Here is a 22,369-nt window from a genome sequence, read left to right on the forward strand (position 1 = left end):
TAATTTTGTTCCAATCCCCAGCTTTATTTTCTTCGAAAAGAACGCCTCTGCTAACAACTATTCTTTGTTGTGTGGGATCGAACAGTCTGTACACTTTAGAACCAGGCTTGGTTCCCAGGTGTACTAGGGGACGAGACCTATGATCCAACTTCTTTAAGTTCCATGTCTCTACCTTAGCATGTGCAGTACAACCAAATACTCGTAAGTGGCCGATGTTTGGTTTTCTTCCTCTGAAGGCTTCATACGGTGGTCTGAAAAACCAAAGTCTTTATTGCAATTCTGTTGATCAGATAGGTTGAATGTCAAACTGCCTCACCCCCACAGGTAGTTTGGTACTTCCATGTGTGTCAAAATACCCCTTGTCATCTCTAACAAGGTTCTATTACGTCTCTCAACTACTTCGTTCTGCTGCGGTGTATACGGAGCAGTTAAGTGTCGTTGTATACCTGATACCTGTGGGAACCGAAATTTGCACTGTCGATTTCCGTTTAAATAAGGAAACTAGAAAAACCCTAATTTCCCAGAGGACTCGGATATCTGCTAATACCACACCTCAAGCAATCAGAACACGAGAATAACAACGATAAAGTATAAGAAATCAAAAAGAGAGCAAAAAAGATCTTATTCCGAATTTGCGTATGAGCGTTTACAACAAGGTATAAGCCTGGGCTCGAGAGCTGTCGGCGAGATTCCTAGTTCTAGCAACCCTAAGACGGCTAAACCTAATTGAGTCCCAACTCGAAATAACAAAAATGAAAATATGCCTAAATTGCTCTAAGTGCTAAGTTTGCTCTGAAAAAAGTCTCCCCTCATGCCTCTCGCCTAGGACTCCTTATATACTTGCTCCAAGGTCGGTTTATGCTTTTACTCTTCTGCCCTTAAGCCGTCATAGCATAAAATGGAGATATTCCATTTTTTCCGATCTTCGTAATTATCCTCAAAATTTCGTATTTATCCGCGGAAACTTGACATTTATCCTTCCTTGCTCGCCAAGCGTAAACCGTGCTACGGTTTATGGGCTTTTGGTTAAGAAATCGTAGAGTGGGCTTCAAGTCATGTTTTAGGTCCCTTTGGGCCGTTTTCTGACTCGAAGCGTTTACTATGACTTCTTTCGATAAAGAACGAACTTTCCGCGGTTTTAATCCGCAAAGTTTGATCGATGATTTAGAATAGCGGAAAACATGAGCCGAGTTCGCTACGGTCTTCGGGAGATAGTATCGAAGGTTCGACGAGAATACATGGACTGGTGTCGTATCGACGTTTCAGAAGAGCTCGGTCGTTTCGTAGCGACCGAGCTTGGCTGAGCTCGGTCGCTACGTAGCGACCTTTTTTCGAGCTCTCATCGGATGTCTCGTTTTTCCTCCGCAAAGCTTTTTCGTAAGAAAGAATCTATTTTGAAAAAGTATTTATCGGAGAAATTCTCGTTTTCTTCCTCGGACGTTTTGAATGTTAACTTCGTCGCAACCGTTTTTGACCCCAACAATACCTTGCAGAAGTCTTTGAATTCTGAGCTTGTAAATTCTCCACCCCTATCTGTTCTCAGAGTCTTTACGGTTATACCAGTTTCATGTTCAACTATTGCCTTGAAGCGCTTGAACTTGTCGAAAGCTTCTCCCTTCTCTTTCAACAGAATAGACCACATATAACGCGAGTGGTCGTCTATGAGCACGGATATATACATGTTTCTTCCTGCGGTAGATGGTGTTATCGGTCCACACAGATCACACTGTGCATGAGCTCCAGACCAGAGGATGCACGATAAGTGGTGGAGACTGGAAACAGTTGTCTTGTTTGCTTTTCACGCAAACATGAATCGCAAGTATCCTTCTCGACTTTTTGCCTGGCAATGCCTGTGACGAGCTCCTTTTCTACCATTGTCTTCATCGCATCGACTCCAAGATGTCCTAAACGTGCATGTCAACGAGAGTAGTCGCTCTTAACCTCAAGTTGCAGGCACTTGCATTCTTCTACCTCCATTAGTACTTTATATAATATGTTTTGGGATCTTGGTGCCTTCACGATTAGGTTGCCATATTTGTCATGTAGAGTAAGGTAATCTTCTCTCATCCTTACATCACATCCTGACTCTGTAGCTTGTTCGAGACTTATAATGTTACTCTTTAACTCAAGGATAAAGTAGATATCAGGAAGAATCTTCTTTCTTCCGTCTTGGCTTATAAACAACATGAAACCTTTCCCTTTAATGTCTATTCTCGAATCATCTTCGAACCGAACATTTCTAGTGATTGTTTCATTAATGAATCTAAAGTAGCTTTTATTTCCAGTCACGTGGTTACTAGCTCCGTTTTCTAAGTACCATATTCTGTCACCATCAGTGCTGGAATCAAACTCTTTAGGCTTCACGTTTCGTTCATTGAGATAGACAATTTCATGCATCATAAGTCCATCGGCTTCAAGAGTTTCATATCCATACTTGCTTTATGTTGTTTCTTGTATCTTGAGTAACCTATCCGGACATGTAGCTGCAAATTGTCCCACTTTATCACATCTAACTCCTGTGATCTTGGAGGCGACTCTGCTTTCCCAATACGATATACCGCGTCCTCTTCCTATGTTATCGTATCGATTTCCTCGGCCTCGTCCTTTATATTCTATATCTTGATATGTTTGTGGTTCTGTATTGCTGTACATAAGCTTGCCCTGGCTATCTTGTGTATCTTCTTCTTCTTCTGCAGAGATACGTTCCGTATGCTTTAAAACGACCGACAACATCTTTGAAACCCGTAGTATTTAAATCCAATAGTTGTTCGAGGGAAACAACTATGTGAATATATTTCTTGTGTGGTAATATATTTTTTACGAGTTTAGCTTCCTCCATACTTTCTCCTAGTGCAGCTGATTTCGACGATATCTCTGATGACTTGCCCAGAAAGTCATCATTCTTATCGGTTTCTTTCATCTTCAATCGTTCGAATTCAGTCATGAGGGTTTGAAGTCGTGCCTCTCTCACCCTGTCAGCTCCTACATAGCGGGTTTTGATCGCATCCCACACCTTCTTTGCGGTATCAAATTCTCCCACTTGTAGGATCATACTCTTCGGGATAGATTGAAACATGAGTGCCGACACCATATCATTCTTTTCGCCGTCAGTCGACTCTTTCTCGACCACTTCCAATACCTTATGAACCCTAGGTAACGTTTTCATCCGTATCGCCGGTGTAATTTGTTGTCGTCAACATAAGACACTTTATGGAAGACGAGCCTCCTTTCTTCTTGATTTTCGTAGTAACTAAATCATCTATGATTCTCAATCAGTTTGCTCTGATACCAAATATAAGTCTAGGATTGTATGAACTCAATATAAATAAACTCTTCTTTATTAGCTTAAAAAACACTCACAAAACTTAAGCACTCAAACTTAATCTCTAAATTCACACAATCTATGCAACACTCTTGCATCTTATTATATAGAGACCATAGTTTTTAAACTCATTAGGTAAACTAACTATCCTAATTCTAACTCACTTAGGATTGATGTAACTTGTATCCTAAGTTAACTTCATGTTTATCTCCAACACTAACCACTCTGCGTAAAAGTGCCAATTGTTAAAAATTTATTATAATTGTTTCGTATTCTATAATTATATATTGATTTTGAAGTCAGGTCACAAAAAGGAGAAAACTATGGGGTGAAAAGGTTTTCTGGTGAAAGGAGTGTTTGAAAAGGCGACACCTTTTACTTTTATTTGTTGTTTAAAGACATATTTCAATGTATATCTATTGGATTTAAAAAAAAAAATTAAATAATTTTAATCATAGATAGTTACTAATCGACAGTTAGCAGTCTGTTATGTCTTCGTCAAGTCTACCAAGTTGCAATTTTTATTAATTAAAAGACCTGCAGCGTGACACATGTATAACTAAAACTTGCACAAACGATGAGTCGGGCCTGGTAGTACTCCATATTACCCATATATATCTTCCATCAAATATATTTTAATTTTCTTAAAGGAACATGCTACATTTCTCGGTTACAAAAGAAAACATCCGACATTTCTACGGCTATATATATGGTACGAAAAATTAAATCTAACAAAAGTAAAAGCAAAGGCGTGAGAAAAACAAGACAAACGAGGCTTCTTCTCCAATTCCCTGGGAACAATAATGGCTCACCGTAATGAAGAAGAAGGATCTATTGGGACCTCCATGCATGGAGTTACCGCGAAAGAACATGTTTTCTCTTTCTCTGACCAAGGCGAAGATGCATGGTCTTCCCATAGCGTCCAGTCTGATGATCCAACGGCTATGTTTGCCTTTCCAGTCGACTCAGAACATAAAGCAAAAGTGTTCAAACCATTGTCATTTGCGAAACCACACATGAGAGCTTTCCACTTAGGATGGATCTCTTTCTTCACTTGCTTTATCTCCACGTTTGCCGCCGCACCTCTCGTTCCCATCATCAGGGACAATCTTGATTTGACCAAAACTGATATAGGAAATGCAGGAGTCGCCTCCGTTTCCGGGGCCATTTTTTCAAGGCTTGCTATGGGAGCGGTTTGTGACTTGCTCGGGGCTAGGTACTTATAAAGTTTCTACACTCCACTTATATTTATAACAGAATTAGTTTGAATATATAATATCTAACGTACATACTGTACACATGCATTAGATATAGGATCCACCAATATGAACAATCCAAATCATGATGGGAAAATACATCATACATATCTCGCGATTTTTATAGTTTTATGCATAAACTTTATTATCCACATATACATCACATTTTCCACGGTTAATTTAAATGGTCTCCGACTAGAAATAAAATTAAATCTACATTGTACTAATTAACCAATAAAATAAACACAGGTACGGAACGGCGTTTCTCCTAATGCTGTCGGCTCCAGCAGTGTTCAGCATGTCTTTTGTAGCTGACGCTGGTGGCTACTTATCCGTCCGGTTCATGATCGGTTTCTGTCTAGCCACCTTTGTGTCATGTTCATACTGGACCAGTGTGATGTTTACTGGAAAGATCATTGGACTCGTCAACGGATGTGCCGGTGGTTGGGGAGACATGGGAGGAGGCGTGACTCAGTTACTCATGCCGATGGTCTTCCACATCATCAAAGTCGCTGGAGCCACTCCTTTCACGGCATGGAGGATCGCGTTCTTCATCCCCGGCTTTCTTCAGGTTATCATGGGGATTCTAGTGCTCACTCTTGGACAAGATTTTCCTGATGGAAACCTAAGTACTCTGCAGAAGAAAGGAGACGTTTCTAAAGACAAATTAACCAAGGTGCATGATTAATCCGATTCGGGTTCTTAACTCATCATTTGATATTTTTTGGTTTTTTTTTTTACACTTTTCGGCTAAGAACATGCTTTTATATCTCTTATTTAAGATCCGGTTTTTAACTTTTCTTAATTAAAAACTAAGAAACGGTTATTAACCGAAGCTAAGAACCCCACTTTAAGAATCCGGGTTAATCATGGGTTAATCATGGTCTAAATGAAGCAAGTAAATCACAGTTTTATAAATCAGTCAAAGTACGTTTACTTTGAACCAAACCTTATATCTTGAGAACCAAAAACATAATTAGTCCGCCTCGTTTGCTGCCACCATTCAAATTCTATGTTTTTGATGTACACATGTGACATGCCTAAATCGAAACTGATTATTTATTTATTTGAATGCACATAAAAATTCCGGTTTTTTTACACGATTTTTTTTGTTCTTTTAGGTGTTTTGGTATGCTCTTCGGAACTACAGAACATATGTTTTGTTCATTCTCTATGGATTTTCCATGGGAATAGAAATGACCATCAACAATGTTATCTCAGAATATTTCTTCGACAGGTTTGTTCAATTGCATTATCATATCAAATATACTAACGGGGAATTAGTGAGAATTGGTTTTTTGTTGGTTATTATAGTTCATATATTTTGTTTGTTATTGGTATATAGATTCTACAGTTTTAAGGAAATTCATTATAGTAATTTTTAGTTGTAATATTTTTTGAAATTCACACTTATTAATTTGATGACTTCTAAATCCTGCTTAAAATGTGATTTTATAATAATTCTAATAAAATTTAGTTTTATAATTTAAGTTATTAATCACAAGAATATTATGGATATTCATTGGCTTTCTTAAAGTTGTTAACTTTCTACAAACTTAGCATAGCTCTATGCAAATTTAACAAATATCCGAACATTGAAATTTAACCATCTCTGTCAAAATTCAAGTCTCACCAATCCCTTAATATTCTTTTCAGATTTAAGTTTCTTCCATTAAGAGTAACTTGACCTATTTGTTTAATTTGTTTACGTACATAAGGTTCAACTTAACTTGACCTCTAATTTTCTCTCAGATTTAAGTTTCTTCCATCACAAGTAACTTGACTTGCTTCTTTTGTTTTACGTGTATCAGGTTTCAACTCGAACTCCATACAGCTGGTATGATAGCAGCCAGCTTTGGTATGGCTAACTTCTTCGCTCGTCCTATTGGGGGCTTCGCATCAGACGTGTCAGCTAGGTTTTTCGGTATGAGAGGGAGGTTATGGACCCTTTGGATCTTACAAACTTCTGGTGGTCTTTTCTGTGTTTGGCTCGGCCGTGCCACTTCACTTCCTATAGCTATTTTAGCCATGATGCTTTTTTCCTTTGGTGTACAAGCTGCTTGTGGGGCCATCTTCGGCATCGTTCCTTTTGTCTCGCGCCGCTCTCTAGGAATAATATCAGGACTGACCGGCGCAGGAGGAAACTTTGGGTCGGGTCTAACTCAACTGCCCTTTTTCTCGTCATCAAGATTCCATACTGCAGATGGTTTGTCGCTGATGGGAATTACAGCGATGATTTTTACGCTTTTGGTTGCGTTTATACATTTTCCACAGTGGGGAAGTATGTTTTTAGGACCAACAAGTGACAATAGAACATCAAAAGAAGAGCATTATTATGTGGCGGAGTGGACTGAGGAAGAGAAGCTGCAAGGATTGCATGAAGGCAGCCTAAAGTTCGCAGAGAATAGTAGATCTGAAAGAGGCAAAAAGGCAGCTCCGGACGGAACCTCCACACCGCTGGAAAATGAAAATCCGGCTAATGTTTAGTTATGGAATATTATTTTCATCTCGTATACAACTACACATAAAATAAGTGTTCTTTATATGTCCAAGGAGCACAAATACATTCATTTCATCAAATTGAATTACTTTTTTTTTGTCTGGATTGTTTCTTGTTATATATGAAGTTTTATTAATTCAAAGTAATACATTCATTTCATCAAATTGTCATGTTTCTTAGTTTGTATGTAGATATTACTTATTGATCATTCAAACTAAAATATAGATATTTCAAAATGATATTTTTTGTGTGTTTCAAAAAAGATCATTTTGAAATATTTATATTTTAGTTTTATCTAACCAACCTCCATAACAAACATCCATATGCTTAGTCCAACATCAAAATCACATTGGGAACACGGTTTATTTATTTATATAAATCTGTATGTCACAATTGACAAAAGATAGTGCGTACCTTGATTTCTTCATGGCAAGGTATAAATAAGAATCAGTGTTTTTTTTACAATTTTTTTTATCTTTCTTTGCACTAGGTGTATCCACGGGTATTTTTTTTTTGTCAGAATTTTTCATACGGTTTTAAATTGTGTTTCATTTTTATGTTTCCGAAAGAAAATTGAATTGTGTAGAAAGAATAATTTAGATTTTTTCAAAAGCAAGCTAAGAAACTAGTTTTGTCTAAGTATCTACAAAAACTAATATAATAACAGCTCAAACAAGAAATATTTATAGATGATCAGTAACAAAAAAAGTAGCTCACTCCACATTGGAAAATTACAAGATTCTGTTACAAACTTGAATGCCCAATCTTAAGTAAAAAAGGCAGTATGTCTTTTGTAGCCGACGCTGGTGGCCACTTAGCTCCATTAAAAAAGTGGGAGATGACGATGATCTGTACGGTCCACTAAATAAATAAAGTATGGGTCGGTTGATATAACTATATAAGACCAAGTTGTTATTTTTTTATTGTGGTCATAATTTGGTGTGTACTTTGTCCGGAGTATCTAACGCGATTTTTTTTAACGTTGATTTATTATGATCTTACAATTATGATATAGGAAAGACAATTACGATTCGATAACCGACAATACTACCTGTCTTATGAAGACCTACGCCTAACTGCATCACCTGAGCCGTCATATGGAGATCCACGTCTGACCAGATTTACTGCATAATTGTTTAATAAACCGCTCTCTCCGGGACTTGAAACCTGAATTTCTTGTAATCTGCAATAAATTGCATAGTCTGGGATTCGAACCCCAGACCTGAGTGTAGAAGCCTTTAAACCTTAACCAATAGGCTACGGTGCTTCCACAACGTATCTTACGCGTTTGGAAGGTCATCAAACGTGGTTTGATTGCTCCACTTATCGCGTTGCCCCCACGACTACTTTATTTAAAACCGCAGAAAAAAAATATTCCAATTATCGCCTTGTAATTATAATAATTCTAACGTGTACCAGCTATTTTTTAATAAGACTGTAGAGAAAAGAGATAATCTTTTCTCTCCTCGTCCACCGTTTTCTTCCTCTCGCCACAACCTTTATTGTCGCCGGTCCGGTGGCCAACAGAGGTCTCTACCCGTCGGTCGCCACCCCAGATCTCCCTTGTGTCCAGCCTTTTCCCTTCTCTAGCTTCGATTTCACTGATTCCTCCTTTCTTCATCTACTATGTTCTTTGTCGATCTATTTGCAGCCGTATCCGATGATCTATTCCGGAGTCTGCGGGTGTCCATAATCTCCCTAGAGTGATGGCGCGGACGTGGTTACTCAGATCTGAGAAGGAGGTGTCGGCTTGGTGGTAGATCTAGTGTTTGACATTGAGTGGATCTGGATCAGATCTCTCTCGGAGGGTTTGCTAGAGTGGTGAAGCATCGTTTCCTTCGCCATTCTGGTCAGTTCGTTGCCTCCACCATCAACCATGTCTCCTCATCCTGCCGCTTTGGTAAGAAGTTCCCTCACTTGTTCCAAGTTGAAAACGCGATATCTAGGCTTATCGTCGGGACTTTTTCCCGGCTATGATTTCTCAACAACGACCATTGTGATTAGTTAGGCTTAGAATTGTCCGGGGTATCGGGTTTGATCGGAGTTCGTGCAATTCTTCTGATATTTCCCTTCTTCAATCGGCCGGTCTTTTCACCACCCTCTTTCCAGCTGATAGGAACTTTATTTTCCTCCATTTTCAAGCTTCAGAAGGAAGATGCATGCTGTCCCCTGCCTCTCTTGATGCTCTGTCACATAATCCTTTGTGCTCTTCTTGTGTGATGGGACCAGAGTTGAGCCATTAAAACCTCTGCTTCCATCAGCCAGTACTCCACCTATCATTCGTCTGCTCGTTTCTTGTTGACGGGTTAGGATTCTCAGAGTGCGATTTGGCTTCTTCTTTATATTGCACGTCTGGAGTGGACTTCACCGGTAGTGATGGCTGGACCAGGACTTGCCGACCCTGCTTCACCTGTCTTCCTCTCAGATTCGCCTTAGGGACAAGTTCACGGTCCCTCTAACTGTTCTCCGGTTGAATTCTCAAATGGCTCGTCTGATTTTGATGCAGGTCCCGTCTTCAATATATACGCATTGGTTTCCTGCAATCTAAGTGTTGTCTATGAAATTGTAATGTTAGCTAAGCTTCAATCACTTCCTTATGGTTGTGCTTGAACCTTCATTTTCTTATTGAGCTTTTTAGCTTTTTTGGTGGCCCTACAAGGCACCATTGCTTTGTCTATTGACCTAGCGACCTAGAAACATTAGGATTAGATTCGTCAAAGGAAAATGTATCTTCCTGCTTCATCATTCATTAATGAAATTCACATACTTACCAAATGAAAGCTTTCATTATGAGGGCTCAAGAATTTAATAGTATGGGTTCGCCCGATTATGTAATTTTGAATTGAGAAAATTTCATAATATTCCAACTAAATTTCGTTAAGCTTTTTAATATGCAAACCTTTTTGCTATCCAGTTTAATACATTAAATAATTATTTTCCTCATTTTAATACAAAAACTTTTAAAGTTATGTCCATTTGAATACCCGAACTTTGTTTATATTAATCAAAAATATTAATAAGTTTCAAACGAAATTTAAAAAATCTCCAAAATCTATGTAAAATCTTTTAAATTTCTAAATTTATTTAAGTTAACGGAAATAAAGTACCAAAATTATGGAAAATTAAATTTAGAAAAACTTAATTTTGAAGGGAAAAAATAATTAGTTTTCTATTTCCCAAAAAAAAACTAAATTGACATTAAAACTTAAAACTTATAATGCACAATTTAAAATTATACACAATTTAGTTACTTCTATTTCTAAGACTTCAAATAAAATTAGAATTTTTAAGATTGTTTTGTGAATTTTAGAGAATTTTTAAATTTATGACTGTTTTGATTAAAATTAATTTAGTTAGGTATTAAAATGAACACCGTTTTAAAAGTTGAAGTACTAAAATGGAAAAAAAATAATTAATTGAGGTATTAAAGTGAGTAGCTAAAAAATCTATGTATTAAAATGCTTAAAAAAATATTGTTGAAAATATTTTAATGGATTTTTCCTTTTTGAATTTTGATTTTGTTGTTATAATGGTGTACATTTAGAAACGAAAACAATGTTGATACATATCATAGAAATCTTGTTTATGTAATAAAACTACCAATCCAACAAAACTAAACTTTGGAATTATATCCCCTTATTATTAATCAAGAAGAAATTCGAGAATAACTTTCATTGAGTAAACTAATTACAGTGTAGCCATTTTGATGATGTGTCGGATTCTCATGCATCTTTAGCCTTCTATTATAACTAACCTTAAAAGACTATATTAATTACGGTGAGTGCCATTGGTAATGGAATATTTCATTATATTTCATCCTACTATATAAAAGGGACTATTTTGGGGGCTTCCAAGGTGTGCCATATGGGCAAAAAAATTTCTGGCCAACCAATCTGCCATGTCATCACAGACTGGGCTTCAGCCCAAAAAATTGGAAAAAAAGTCACGTGTTGGCCCAGCCTCTTACGTATTCATATATCCTACGTATTTATATAAAAAATTATGATTTTATATTATCATATTGTTTGTTCTTTTTTTCTATTGCTTCAATTCACACAAGAATTTCAAATTTTAAACGCATCCCGTTAATTCACGTTAGACAGTTATAAAAAAAAAGGCAAGAAGCACTTCTTCTGCATCATGAAGGCAATTAGCACCGGCTGCAATTACGGATTGTTTCCAAAATTTGGTTTTCTCTCATTAATACATATATCAACAGAATATATGAAATAAATTCATTAGATTGCATATTTGATACACACCGCTTACCAACCTCATCTCCGCTTAAGATTAACATCATCTTCCACTAAAAACGTTGAAACGAGAAGAAAGAAGGAGACGAGTAATAGTCGTAACTCACTTAATCTGTGCATTTCCACATTTCAAGACCTCTCTCTTACAGTGTCTCACGTTTTAAATCTTTCTTTCGTTTCAGGGCTGGCTTCCTCAACACAATGGTCAAATCAAACAACAATGATCCTCCACCTGTTGGAGGTAAATCGAACTTACCACTTTTTAATTTTTTTAATAATCCAACGTTTTTTTTATATAGAGATAGCGAGTTTTTAAAAATCATTTTTTATACAGATAGCAAGTTTATTGTTACAGTTATGGTTCTTAGTAGCAAGAATATCCTAGTTTCAAGGGTAGTAGAACATCAGACCTTAAAACTAAAGAGCTAAATTATAAAAAAAAATAAAAAATATGATATTCATAAACCTTTACATCTGTTTTAAAAAAAAAAAAATTGATTACGTAACCAACATTGCATGATGTCACATTCAAAATTATGGTTAATTTTTATTTTGTAGTTTTATGATGATTACAGTACTATACATAATGAGAATGAATAATATATATATATATATATATACAAATCCTGTTGTTAGTTTTTTGTTAAAGTTATCAAATATACTAATATATATATAAATAAAATAGTCTAAGTGCAATGTTTTTTAACGGTACCAACAATTTTTAACCGCTTAAACTTTTCATGTTAGAGCTCGAATGCGAAAAATCAATTCGGAAAATAATAGTAGAGAGTTTAAAAAATTATTAATTTATAGAGATATTAATTTATAAAAAATTCTCTTATATAAATTTCATATTTTAAGATATATTTATCTATACATTCAAATTATTTTCAAATAAACCAAACACTCGAAAATATCAAAGACTTAACGAACTTGGGCTGCCCTAGGTTGGGCTTGGCCGAATTGACACAACTCAAACATACAACCTCAAGCGTCAATATAGATAATTTGGTTAAATTTGCACTGCCTAAGATAACAAATGACCTTTCTATTTTACCCAAAAAGGAGTGCAAAAGGATCTTTTGTGATGAGTTTATTCAAAAGTTCAAGACTGGTACACAATTTTTAAAAATCAACGATTATCATTGGGTCACATCAACCTACATATACATACTAATGTTAATTTAAATCATAATATATTAGAGACAACAAGTTAATTGTTCCAGTTGAGGTTCTTAGTTTTTAAAACTTAATTAAATCTATTGTATACACACTATTGACTTATCAAGTTCTCTGTAGATTACAATTATCTAATATATTTGTGTATTCTTCATAGTCATAACAATTTATATTAAAAATATTCTTCTAAACAATAACAGAGTCATCAAGTTCGAACACAACGAAACGTAAACGTGGGCCGCTAGGAGTACGGAATAAAGTGAAAGGTACACACAAAATTTAATGAGTGAATCCAGCAATGTTCTATGTTATTTAATTATTAAATTTGATGAAAATTTAAACCTACTATCAAACCTACCAAAATAATTAAAAATTAATACCTCCAAATACCCATGGTTCAAAAAAATATTAGAATTATTAAAATGGGCAATACAAAATAATTCTCATTCTTATGTGTGCAGAACATGCAGCCGAAGATCACAACTATTGGGGCAACACCCTCGGACCGCAACCAATAATCGTTAGGATCATTATGATATGGCCCATCACAAATCACACAAATAAAAATGCTTTCCTAGGAACAACTTTCATTTGTCTCGACATCCAAGTTTGTCTACAAAATACTTACTTTTAATTGTTCCAACTACATTTCAAATGATTTCTTTTAACCACTAATCAGGAACAAAAATTGGAAGGAAGGGTGCCTATTTCTACGTCTAACACAATGTACCAACGGTTCGAGGAAGGGAAATTTATCACATTAGATATTTTAATCTTCTTCCCAATAACCGACGGTACATGCTTACCGTTCAACCATACATAATCAATATCAATGAGACAACAATTATTACACTGATTCAAGAAAACATTCCATCGATTCCTTCATACATTTTCCGGCCTCAACGCTACCCCTAGTTGATCAGCTTAGCAAGTGCAACCAATTTACTTCCGGGTAAAAAAAACATACATATCTCACATACCAATAAATTTTCTATTTTGATCACTAAAAACAAATTATTCTCACAAACGTTGTTGGCCGCATATGCCTCATCCAAGGAAGTAATTTATATAACCACAACACAGATACAAAAATCATCATTGGATTCCGTTAATTAAGACAGGTACTAACATTTTATTAAATAAACATTGGTTTCCACCTAAACAAAATATAAAACAATAATTTTTTGTAGATCAAAATTGGTACGTCTAACTTTATGGGACAAGGATGCGGCTAATTTCAGGGAGTTAAATCGCATATCTACCAGGAAAAATCAAATCGTAATCATCACAAGTATCATTCCACGGTTACAAGAAAGTAATAAACTAAAAATAAAGTTTTTGTCAAACAAAATGCTTACAAATATTTCATTTTTTCAGGGAAACTATCACTCACAACCACACCTGGATCACATTTCTACTTTGACAACGATATTGATATCATACAACGCTTCCAAAAGAGGAATAAACTACTATCCTAAGCCTGATAGCAAATGACACCAGTCAACTTTTTAAAAATTTACGTTACCGCTTCCTACGTCAATTTATTATTAAAAGTAACTTTAGTTTAAAAAAATGAAACAGATGACGCGCTTCCACCGTCTTCACATTCTAAAAGAAACAAAACTTAACTTACACTTTCAGAAACAAAAAACTCCCAATTTTAATTTACCGGTACTTTTATTAAACATGTAATCCGTGCGAAGCGCGGACACCGGCTCTAGTATAACTAAATAAGGCTATACATGGTGTAAGTTATAGAACGTTTTTTGGAGTCTGATTATTTGTTGTATGATGTTATAAGTAAATGCAACACTTAAATGCAATATTCGATGGGAACTATAGGAAAAAGTTAAATCTCCATAACATACAGTAGAACCTCTATAAATTAATAATGTTGGGATTTTAAAAATTTATTAATTTATAGAGATATTAATTTACAAAATTTTCCTTATTTAGATTTCTTATTTTAAGATATATTTATTCTAAGATAAGAAAAATATTTTATTTTAGTATATAAATATTAATTTTTATTTTTTAAATTTGACATTTATATTAATTTTATTATATTATTTGGTGTATATAATATATATTGCATAGAACTTAAATGTGGTTTTATATAGAATAATATTAAATCTCATCAAAAATGTATTAAGTGTTAAGAAAATATAAAGATAATTTCATTGTGAATATAAAACAAACTATTTAATAATATGTCATTACTTATATAAAATATATATACATAAATTATTTGAGAAACATGAGATTGTAAGAGAGAGCAAACACACAAAGCAGAAACAATGGAATTTCTTTTCAGCCTCTCTTATGTTGAAACTTGAATCAATCAAATTTGTTTTGTTTGTGAGTTGTTATGGGATTGATCGATCCATGATTTTAAAAATCAAATGTGTACTCATTATTATTTATGACGGAGACGGTTATGTAATTCAAAAAAGATTGACTAACATAGTGTGCTATTCAAATTTGGGAATATTGTCATTATGATTGATTTTTATAATATTCTGTACACCTACGATATACTATTTTTGTTCCCTAAATACATATGTTTCTATATATGCATAGATATAAAATTTATGGCGCTATACTTGGGTGACAAATTTTGTAATTAATTACTTTCTAATTAGTGAATAATTAGTCATATTTCAAAGACTTTGTGTGACTATAGCTCTAATTCGGTGCGAATTTGCCACATTTGGTATACTCTTATTTTGCAACTATCATAAAATACAACTTTGATTTTAGTATTAGGAATTAATGTGTGGGCACCTTGTGTTTTCTATATATATCACCCTACATCCCAACCGGAAAAAATCATTCTCCTCTAATCATTTGATTTATTCAATAGTTTCAAATTAAGTTTTAGACTGCATATTCGTTGCTAAAGTCTATTAGGATTATTTTTGAAAGAATTTTATATTATAGGTATTACAATTAAGCAGAGTTTATGATTTCCCATTTGTCACTGCTATGTTTTCATGTAATGTTTTACTATGTCAATATGAATATGATTAATTTTTTTAATATTGTTTTAACTCTCATCCCGCGCAAGAGCGCGGATCCGATCCTAGTTTTTAACTATATCACGTACTTGCCGATTCATTGTTGTTTTGTACTTTTAGTTTAAGTCTGGAATTATTTTAAATGTGATTCTTTTTTAATAGACTAAAAAATTTGGGTATAAAAATCCGTATATTTCAATGAGAATCGAACCTGCGATGTATTAGATTTCTACTAGCTGATCCAAAGTTTTGGCCACCAAGTAAACCTATTGTTCGTATTTCAAATATGATTTATTTAAAGACAGATTTACTTCTACATAACATTGACACTACTACGGTATATGGTTTATACTGGTTATTGTTAAATTGATGTTATAAGTTTTCTTTAGCTTATTTCATCATATATATATTGAACCATGTACAGACTTTATTATTCATGAACTATTTATGACGGACACGGTTATTTAATTCAAAAAAGATTGACTAACATAGTGTGCTATTCAAATTTGGGAATAGCTGATCTTCATGCTTCTTGAAATTGCCCTTAAAATGTAAATCATGTCATTATGATTGATTTTGACAATATTCTTCACACCTATGATATATTATTTTTGTTCCCTAAATACATATGTTTATATATATTCATAGATGTAAAATTTATGGCGCTATACTTGGGTGACAAATTTTGTAATTAATTACTATCTAATTAGTGCATAATCCCCTATATATTATTTGAGAAGCATTGCAACATTTTTTTGTAGGCACATGTCATCACTAGAATGATTCTTAGAATCCTTAGAGAAATAGGTTGGTCCATCTAAATATATAATAAGCTTTTTATTTAACCAAAGTAAATACATTATTAATGTGCTTCATTATTTCATTAAAAAACATTACAGAATTGCCTAATGTGACTAAAGTATATATGACAATTAATGATTTTGAATAATAAAGATTTGATAAAAATAAGTGTGTATTATAATTATATTTGTTTAATTTTAAGCTATTAAAATAAATTAAACAATTATAGTAACCATATAATAAAAATTTTAAAAAAATTATTTATATATTATATTTTGAATTTTTAAAAACGAGTATAAATTACTAAAACTGTTAAAAGTTCCACATTCAAATTTTGTGATCTATGATTTAAAACTTTTGTTATGACATGATACAAATAATTAAAAAATAATATAAGTTGAAAGTCTCATTTAATAAGTATCAAAAATAAAAGATATATAAATATATGTATCATTTTAAATTAAACTATATGCCATATAAAATACATAAATATCTTAATTTTGAAATTTACTTTGAACATTTTTTGATAAAAAATTTGAAAAAATATTGACAACTTAATTTTTCTAAATATTATAAATTACTTAAACCATTAATTCCACAGTGCAAATTCTGTTATCACTAATTTAGACTTTTTGCTATAACAAATACAAATGATAAAAAAAAATATGAGCAAAAAACATCATCTGATAAATATTAATATTAAAATATACCATATATGTTACTATCATTTAAATTTAATTATATATCATATCAAATAGAAAAAATATTTTTTCGATTTATAAAATTTATTTATATGTTCGCACCAATTTAATTATATAAGTAGTAGATAATGACTTTTTATTCAATATATATTTATTATTTCATAATATGTTATAAACATATAATATATAAAATAATTTATATACATAATATTCATCCCGCGCAAGGCGCGGGTCTTAACCTAGTTAATCATATTTCAAAGACTTTGCGTGACTATAGCTCTAATTCGGTGCGAATTTGCCACATTTGGTATACTCTTATTTTGCAACTATCATAACATACAATTTTGATTTTAGTATTAGGAATTAATGTGAGGGCACCTTATGTTTGCTATATATATCACCCTACATCCCAACCGGAAAAAATCATTATGCTCTAATCGTTTGATTTATGCAATAGTTTCAAATTAAGTTTTAGACTGCATATTCGTTGCTAAAGTCTATTAGGATTTTTTTTGAAAGATTTTTATTTTATAGGTACTACAATTAAGCAGAGATTATGATTTCACATTTGTCACCGCTATGTTTTCATGTAATGCTTTACTATATCAATATGAATATGATTAATTTTTTTAATATTATTTTAACTCTCACCCGTGCAAGAGGGCGGATCCGATCCTAGTTGTTAACTATATCATCTACTTTTCGATTCGTTGTTGTTTTGTACTTTTAGTTTAAGTCTGGAATTATTTTAAATGTGATTCTTTTTTAATAGACTAAAACATTTGGGTATAAAAATCCGTATATTTCAATGAGAATCAAACCTGCGATGTATTAGAGTTCTACTAGCTGATCCAAAGTTTTGGCCACCAAGTAAACCTATTGTTCGTATTTGAAATATGATTTATTTAAAGACAGATTTACTTCTACATAAAATGGACACTACTACGGTATATGGTTTATACTGGTTATTGTTAAATCGATGTTATAAGTTTTCTCTAGCTTATTTCATCATATATATATATATATATATCGAACCATGTACAGACTTTATGATTCATGAAATATAATTGATACATTTCAATATGATATCAGAGCACTAACAAACTTATTCCGCTTCACTCTTCCATGGCATTTTGAGCTTTCTTGAATTAATGGTGATGAGTGTTTCTCAGTTCCGATTCATCTTCGCATTCATTAATTTGGTAATCTCACTCAAAATCGAGGTCATCTCTTTCATCTCGCGAGTTCTGGTTCTTCTTATTTTCTTTATTGATTCAAGCTCGGAGATCTTCGTCGTCTTGTCTAACCGTCTCGATTTGTTATCCTGATTCGATTTCTGATTCATTTTGTAGCTTGATCTTGGATCTATACATCTTGACTCTACTTCAATCATAGGATCCAATACAAACAATCTTCTGTTTTTGGATCAGTATGAGAATCCATACTTTCTCCATAGCTCGGACCACGCTGGATTTGTTTTTGTCACCAATCGATTGAATTCGATTGCATAGTTTCATTCTTGGCGTCGTTCCGTTTGTCTCACCTTGAATGTCAGGAACAAACTCGTTCTCATCAATGCTACGATTCCAAAACCTCCACTTAATCATTGTGATTCTGGATCATGGTATCGATATAACGACATGGTATCAACTTGGTTAATGAACTCAGTTTCAAAGAAGATTGCTCAAAGTCTTCTCTTTATGTCCACTAAAGAAGATTTCTCAAAGTCTTCTCTTTATGTCCACCGCTGAATCTATCTGGAGGAATTTTCTTGCTAGATTCAAACATGATTATGCTCCTAGGGTCTATTAGATAGAACAGCGTCTAAGTAGCATTCAACAGGGTCTATGGACTTTACCACTTATTATACTGAATTGGTAACTCTTTGGGAAGTATACCAGAACTATGTTGCCGGTTTGCACTTATGGACATTGTGAGTGTAATGCAGCATTACTTTGGGAAAAACTTCAGCAAAGGAGTCGTGTTACCAAATTCTTGATGGGTCTTAATGAGTTCTATGAGTTTTATGAGTCCAGCAGACGTCACATACTCAAGCAGAAGCCGATGCCATCGATTGATGATGAGTTCAATATGATCACTCAACATGAAAGACATAAGTCTATTTGGCCAAGTACTGTGGTTGACACACCGGTCTTCTAGACTTCAGCTCCACAAATATCATCTTATGTTGATGATCAAACTGAGAACAAGTGTTTGCTCTACAACATCAGAACAAATTTTGTGGCAAACAACGGCCATTATGCACACATTGTGGACAGCTTGGACATATCATTCAGAATGCATTAAAATTCATGGCCATCCGCCAGGACACTCACTGCATAACACCTCTGTTCAGTCAAAGGGATGATCTCAATCTGATTTTGTTCCTAAACAACAACATCAAGCCTCTAGATGTTCATTCCCTAAGACAAACGCTGTGGCCAATTTCATGAGTGTATTGCAGTCTGGTCCAGTAACAAGTGCAATCAATCTGGATCTGAGTCAGATCAATATGGCTGAACTGCAGTCTACTATCCAGCAACTTCAACAACCAGTTCGACTTTCATAGCTTGCAGTTCATTCTCGTGCTGCTATAACTGAGACTGGTCACATGGCTTCCCAATTTACGTCTGGTATTTCATCATTTTCACACTTTATTCTCTCGTTTGATCATCATACCTTTCCACACTACCTGACCTGCTTCCTAATGGTTCTTGTTCTACTAAACACGTTTGTTCTGATATGTAATTTTTTAGTCCGGTATCTTTTGTGACAGAAGTAACAGTTTCACTTCCAAATGGCATTAGAGAGAATATTAGTAATATTGGAACTGTTTGCATATCATCATCGTTAATTGTGCATAATGTTTTACATGTACCCTCAATTAGGTTCAATCTCCTAAGTGTTAGTAGTTTGCTTTCTTAAACATCAATATTCTGCTCACTTTTATCCATCTTATTGTGTTATACAGGAATCTATTCAGGGGTTGATGATTGGTAGAGGGACCATTCTGCATAATCATTATATATTTGAACTATCAGTTCACTCTGAATATGCTGCATTTTGTGGATCCTTTCATGTTGATGGCAGCCTTTGGCAGTAACGCATGGGTCATCCATTAGAGGACAAGTTACAACAATTTTGGGGTATTATTCCTTTGTTAAAATCTACTTCTCTTGACTCCAACCATTGTACTGTCAGTCCATTAGCTAAACAAAAGCCTCTCCCATTTGTAAAACATATACAGTAATAGACACGAATCCCAATAATATACCTGATGCAATAAGCCACTGAAAGACAAAATTTGTAGAAGTATTTTTTTGAATGGGACACGTTTTTGGTAAAATGTATCGATCAAGAGTATAAAATGATAATGGATAAATAACATTACATGATGCCTATTCCAATTAATTCATAACTAATCAAGTTTGTATGTTGGTAGTGTATAAAATTGATATTTATGTGTAATATATCATACAAAACTGGGAAATTTGATATTTAGTTCTCCGAGTATTTGCAATTGACATGTTTATTAGTCAACTATCACTTGCGCAAAATAATACATTGCTTATAATTAGTTACTACAATTTGATATGCGTTTCGAAAGCGCGGAGTTTTGGATTGTACTATACTACAAAGTCGTATTATATTAAAGAAGATTTAAGAAAAATATAATCTATTAATTTATTTATTTAAGATTTCATATGTACACTCTTATATAACTTTCTCTTGGGCATGGGTATTTTATCCGGACAAAAAAAACAAAACCGACCTAAAAATATAGGTTTGATTCGGGTACGGGTCCAGAGAAAATTACCTATTAGGTATTTTTTAGATCCGCGGGTCTTTGTTTGAGTATGGGTCCTACCCGAGACCTGATATGGCACCCAAAATACCCAGAATATATTGTGTATATTAGGTATATTTGGGTATTTACAACATGTTTCCGGTATTACAATTTTTTTTAAGTTTTGGGTTTGGGTTTATGGTTATAGTTTTGGGTTTCAGGTAAATTTTTAAATTTTAGAAAATATATATTGTGTGCTCGGATATTTGAATATTTTTGGGTATTTGTTTAGGATTTCAAGTATTTTCGTGTTTTGGGTATTTTTCAGATTTTTGGACATTTTGAATCTTTTTCGGATCCTAAATAACCAACAGATTTAGACCCTTACGTCTAGATCGGATCCAACAATCTTTTTATATTAGATTTTTAACATTATTGTATAAAAACCGTGGTTAATGAAATATTTTTAGAGAAAAAGTATCATAAGGCATAATATTAGGATTTCTTAAAAATATATAAAATATTGTATGGTTAGAAGGGGAAATTGCCAAAAATGACTCAAATTTTGATTTTAAATGCAAAAGTATACCCAAAATTTAATAAAATGCAAAAGTTACCCAAATGGTTAGTGAAATTACAACCAACCCCTCATGACCAAACAAAAAATCAATATGCATTTTTACGAATATAACCCTGTAAGTTTTATGTTCTTTTGTAAGTCTTCTGCTATAAGACTTCATGGAATTCTTCTCAAATAATAGATATTAAAAATAATTTATAAATTTTATAAAAACCATTTTATGGGGGAAAATTAGAAATCATTTATTATAAACATTTGTGAATGATATAAAATAAGATCTAGCAAGATTGAATTGCTAACATAGATGAGTGAATGTAGACTGCGTTAACATAAAGTAACATTTGGTTTAGGTTATCGTAACATATGTTATAGTATTGTTTTGTATTTTTGGAGCTTTTTTTTGTCATTAACCTAAACAAACTTATATAGACTCTGCAAATCTAACTGGTAACTCCGCATCCATATGGACGACAAACTACGGTTGCTTTTTGGCACTGTGTGCACTGTCCACCTTTGAATTTTGCGTTCGTGTATATGAATGAGCTTTGAGCTGTGGAAATTCTCTTTCAGAATCTTGATATCTTCCAAATAACTTGCAAAGGTTGGCAATTCTTCTGGTTCCGAAACCATCTTCACCAATTAAGAGCAATTTGTTGCAAAGGTAACACTAAACTGACGTAAATTCCTCATACATTCCATTGCGCAAATGAGCCCCTCTAATTCCAAGTAGAGTGGTGATTGACTGGCCTTAGTATTCCTCTTCCCCCATTAATCCATCAAAGCCTTCCGGTATACTATACCACCTTTTTCCCGAATAGGTTTCTTGGACTTTCCATGATACATCCGTAAAGCACCATCTGCGCGGTATACCCGGTAAAGTTTCCTTCTCTACCGATCTACTATGGCCAGTCCTCTGAGTAAGTGAAACATGTACCTCAGCCCAAAGCAAAGATTTTGATTCTGTCAATTTGAG

General features: G+C 33.7%; 2 protein-coding genes across 2 annotated transcripts in view; one reads left to right on the forward strand and one right to left on the reverse strand.

The window, feature by feature from the left end:
* LOC103873306 overlaps positions 1-22,369 on the reverse strand; it is a 728,778-nt gene that overhangs the window by 566,721 nt on the left and 139,688 nt on the right. The gene's annotated exons all lie outside the window — the stretch shown is intronic.
* On the forward strand, positions 1,018-11,838 carry LOC103873434 (high affinity nitrate transporter 2.6). Its single transcript, XM_009151845.3, has 4 exons — positions 1,018-4,538; positions 4,828-5,254; positions 5,700-5,815; positions 6,390-11,838. Exons 1-4 carry the CDS (start codon positions 4,126-4,128, stop codon positions 7,063-7,065), a joined length of 1,632 nt encoding a protein of 543 aa, XP_009150093.1. The 5' UTR covers positions 1,018-4,125; the 3' UTR covers positions 7,066-11,838.

This window comes from Brassica rapa, chromosome A06 (genome assembly GCF_000309985.2).
Source record: "Brassica rapa cultivar Chiifu-401-42 chromosome A06, CAAS_Brap_v3.01, whole genome shotgun sequence".
Classification (NCBI taxonomy): domain Eukaryota; kingdom Viridiplantae; phylum Streptophyta; class Magnoliopsida; order Brassicales; family Brassicaceae; genus Brassica; species Brassica rapa.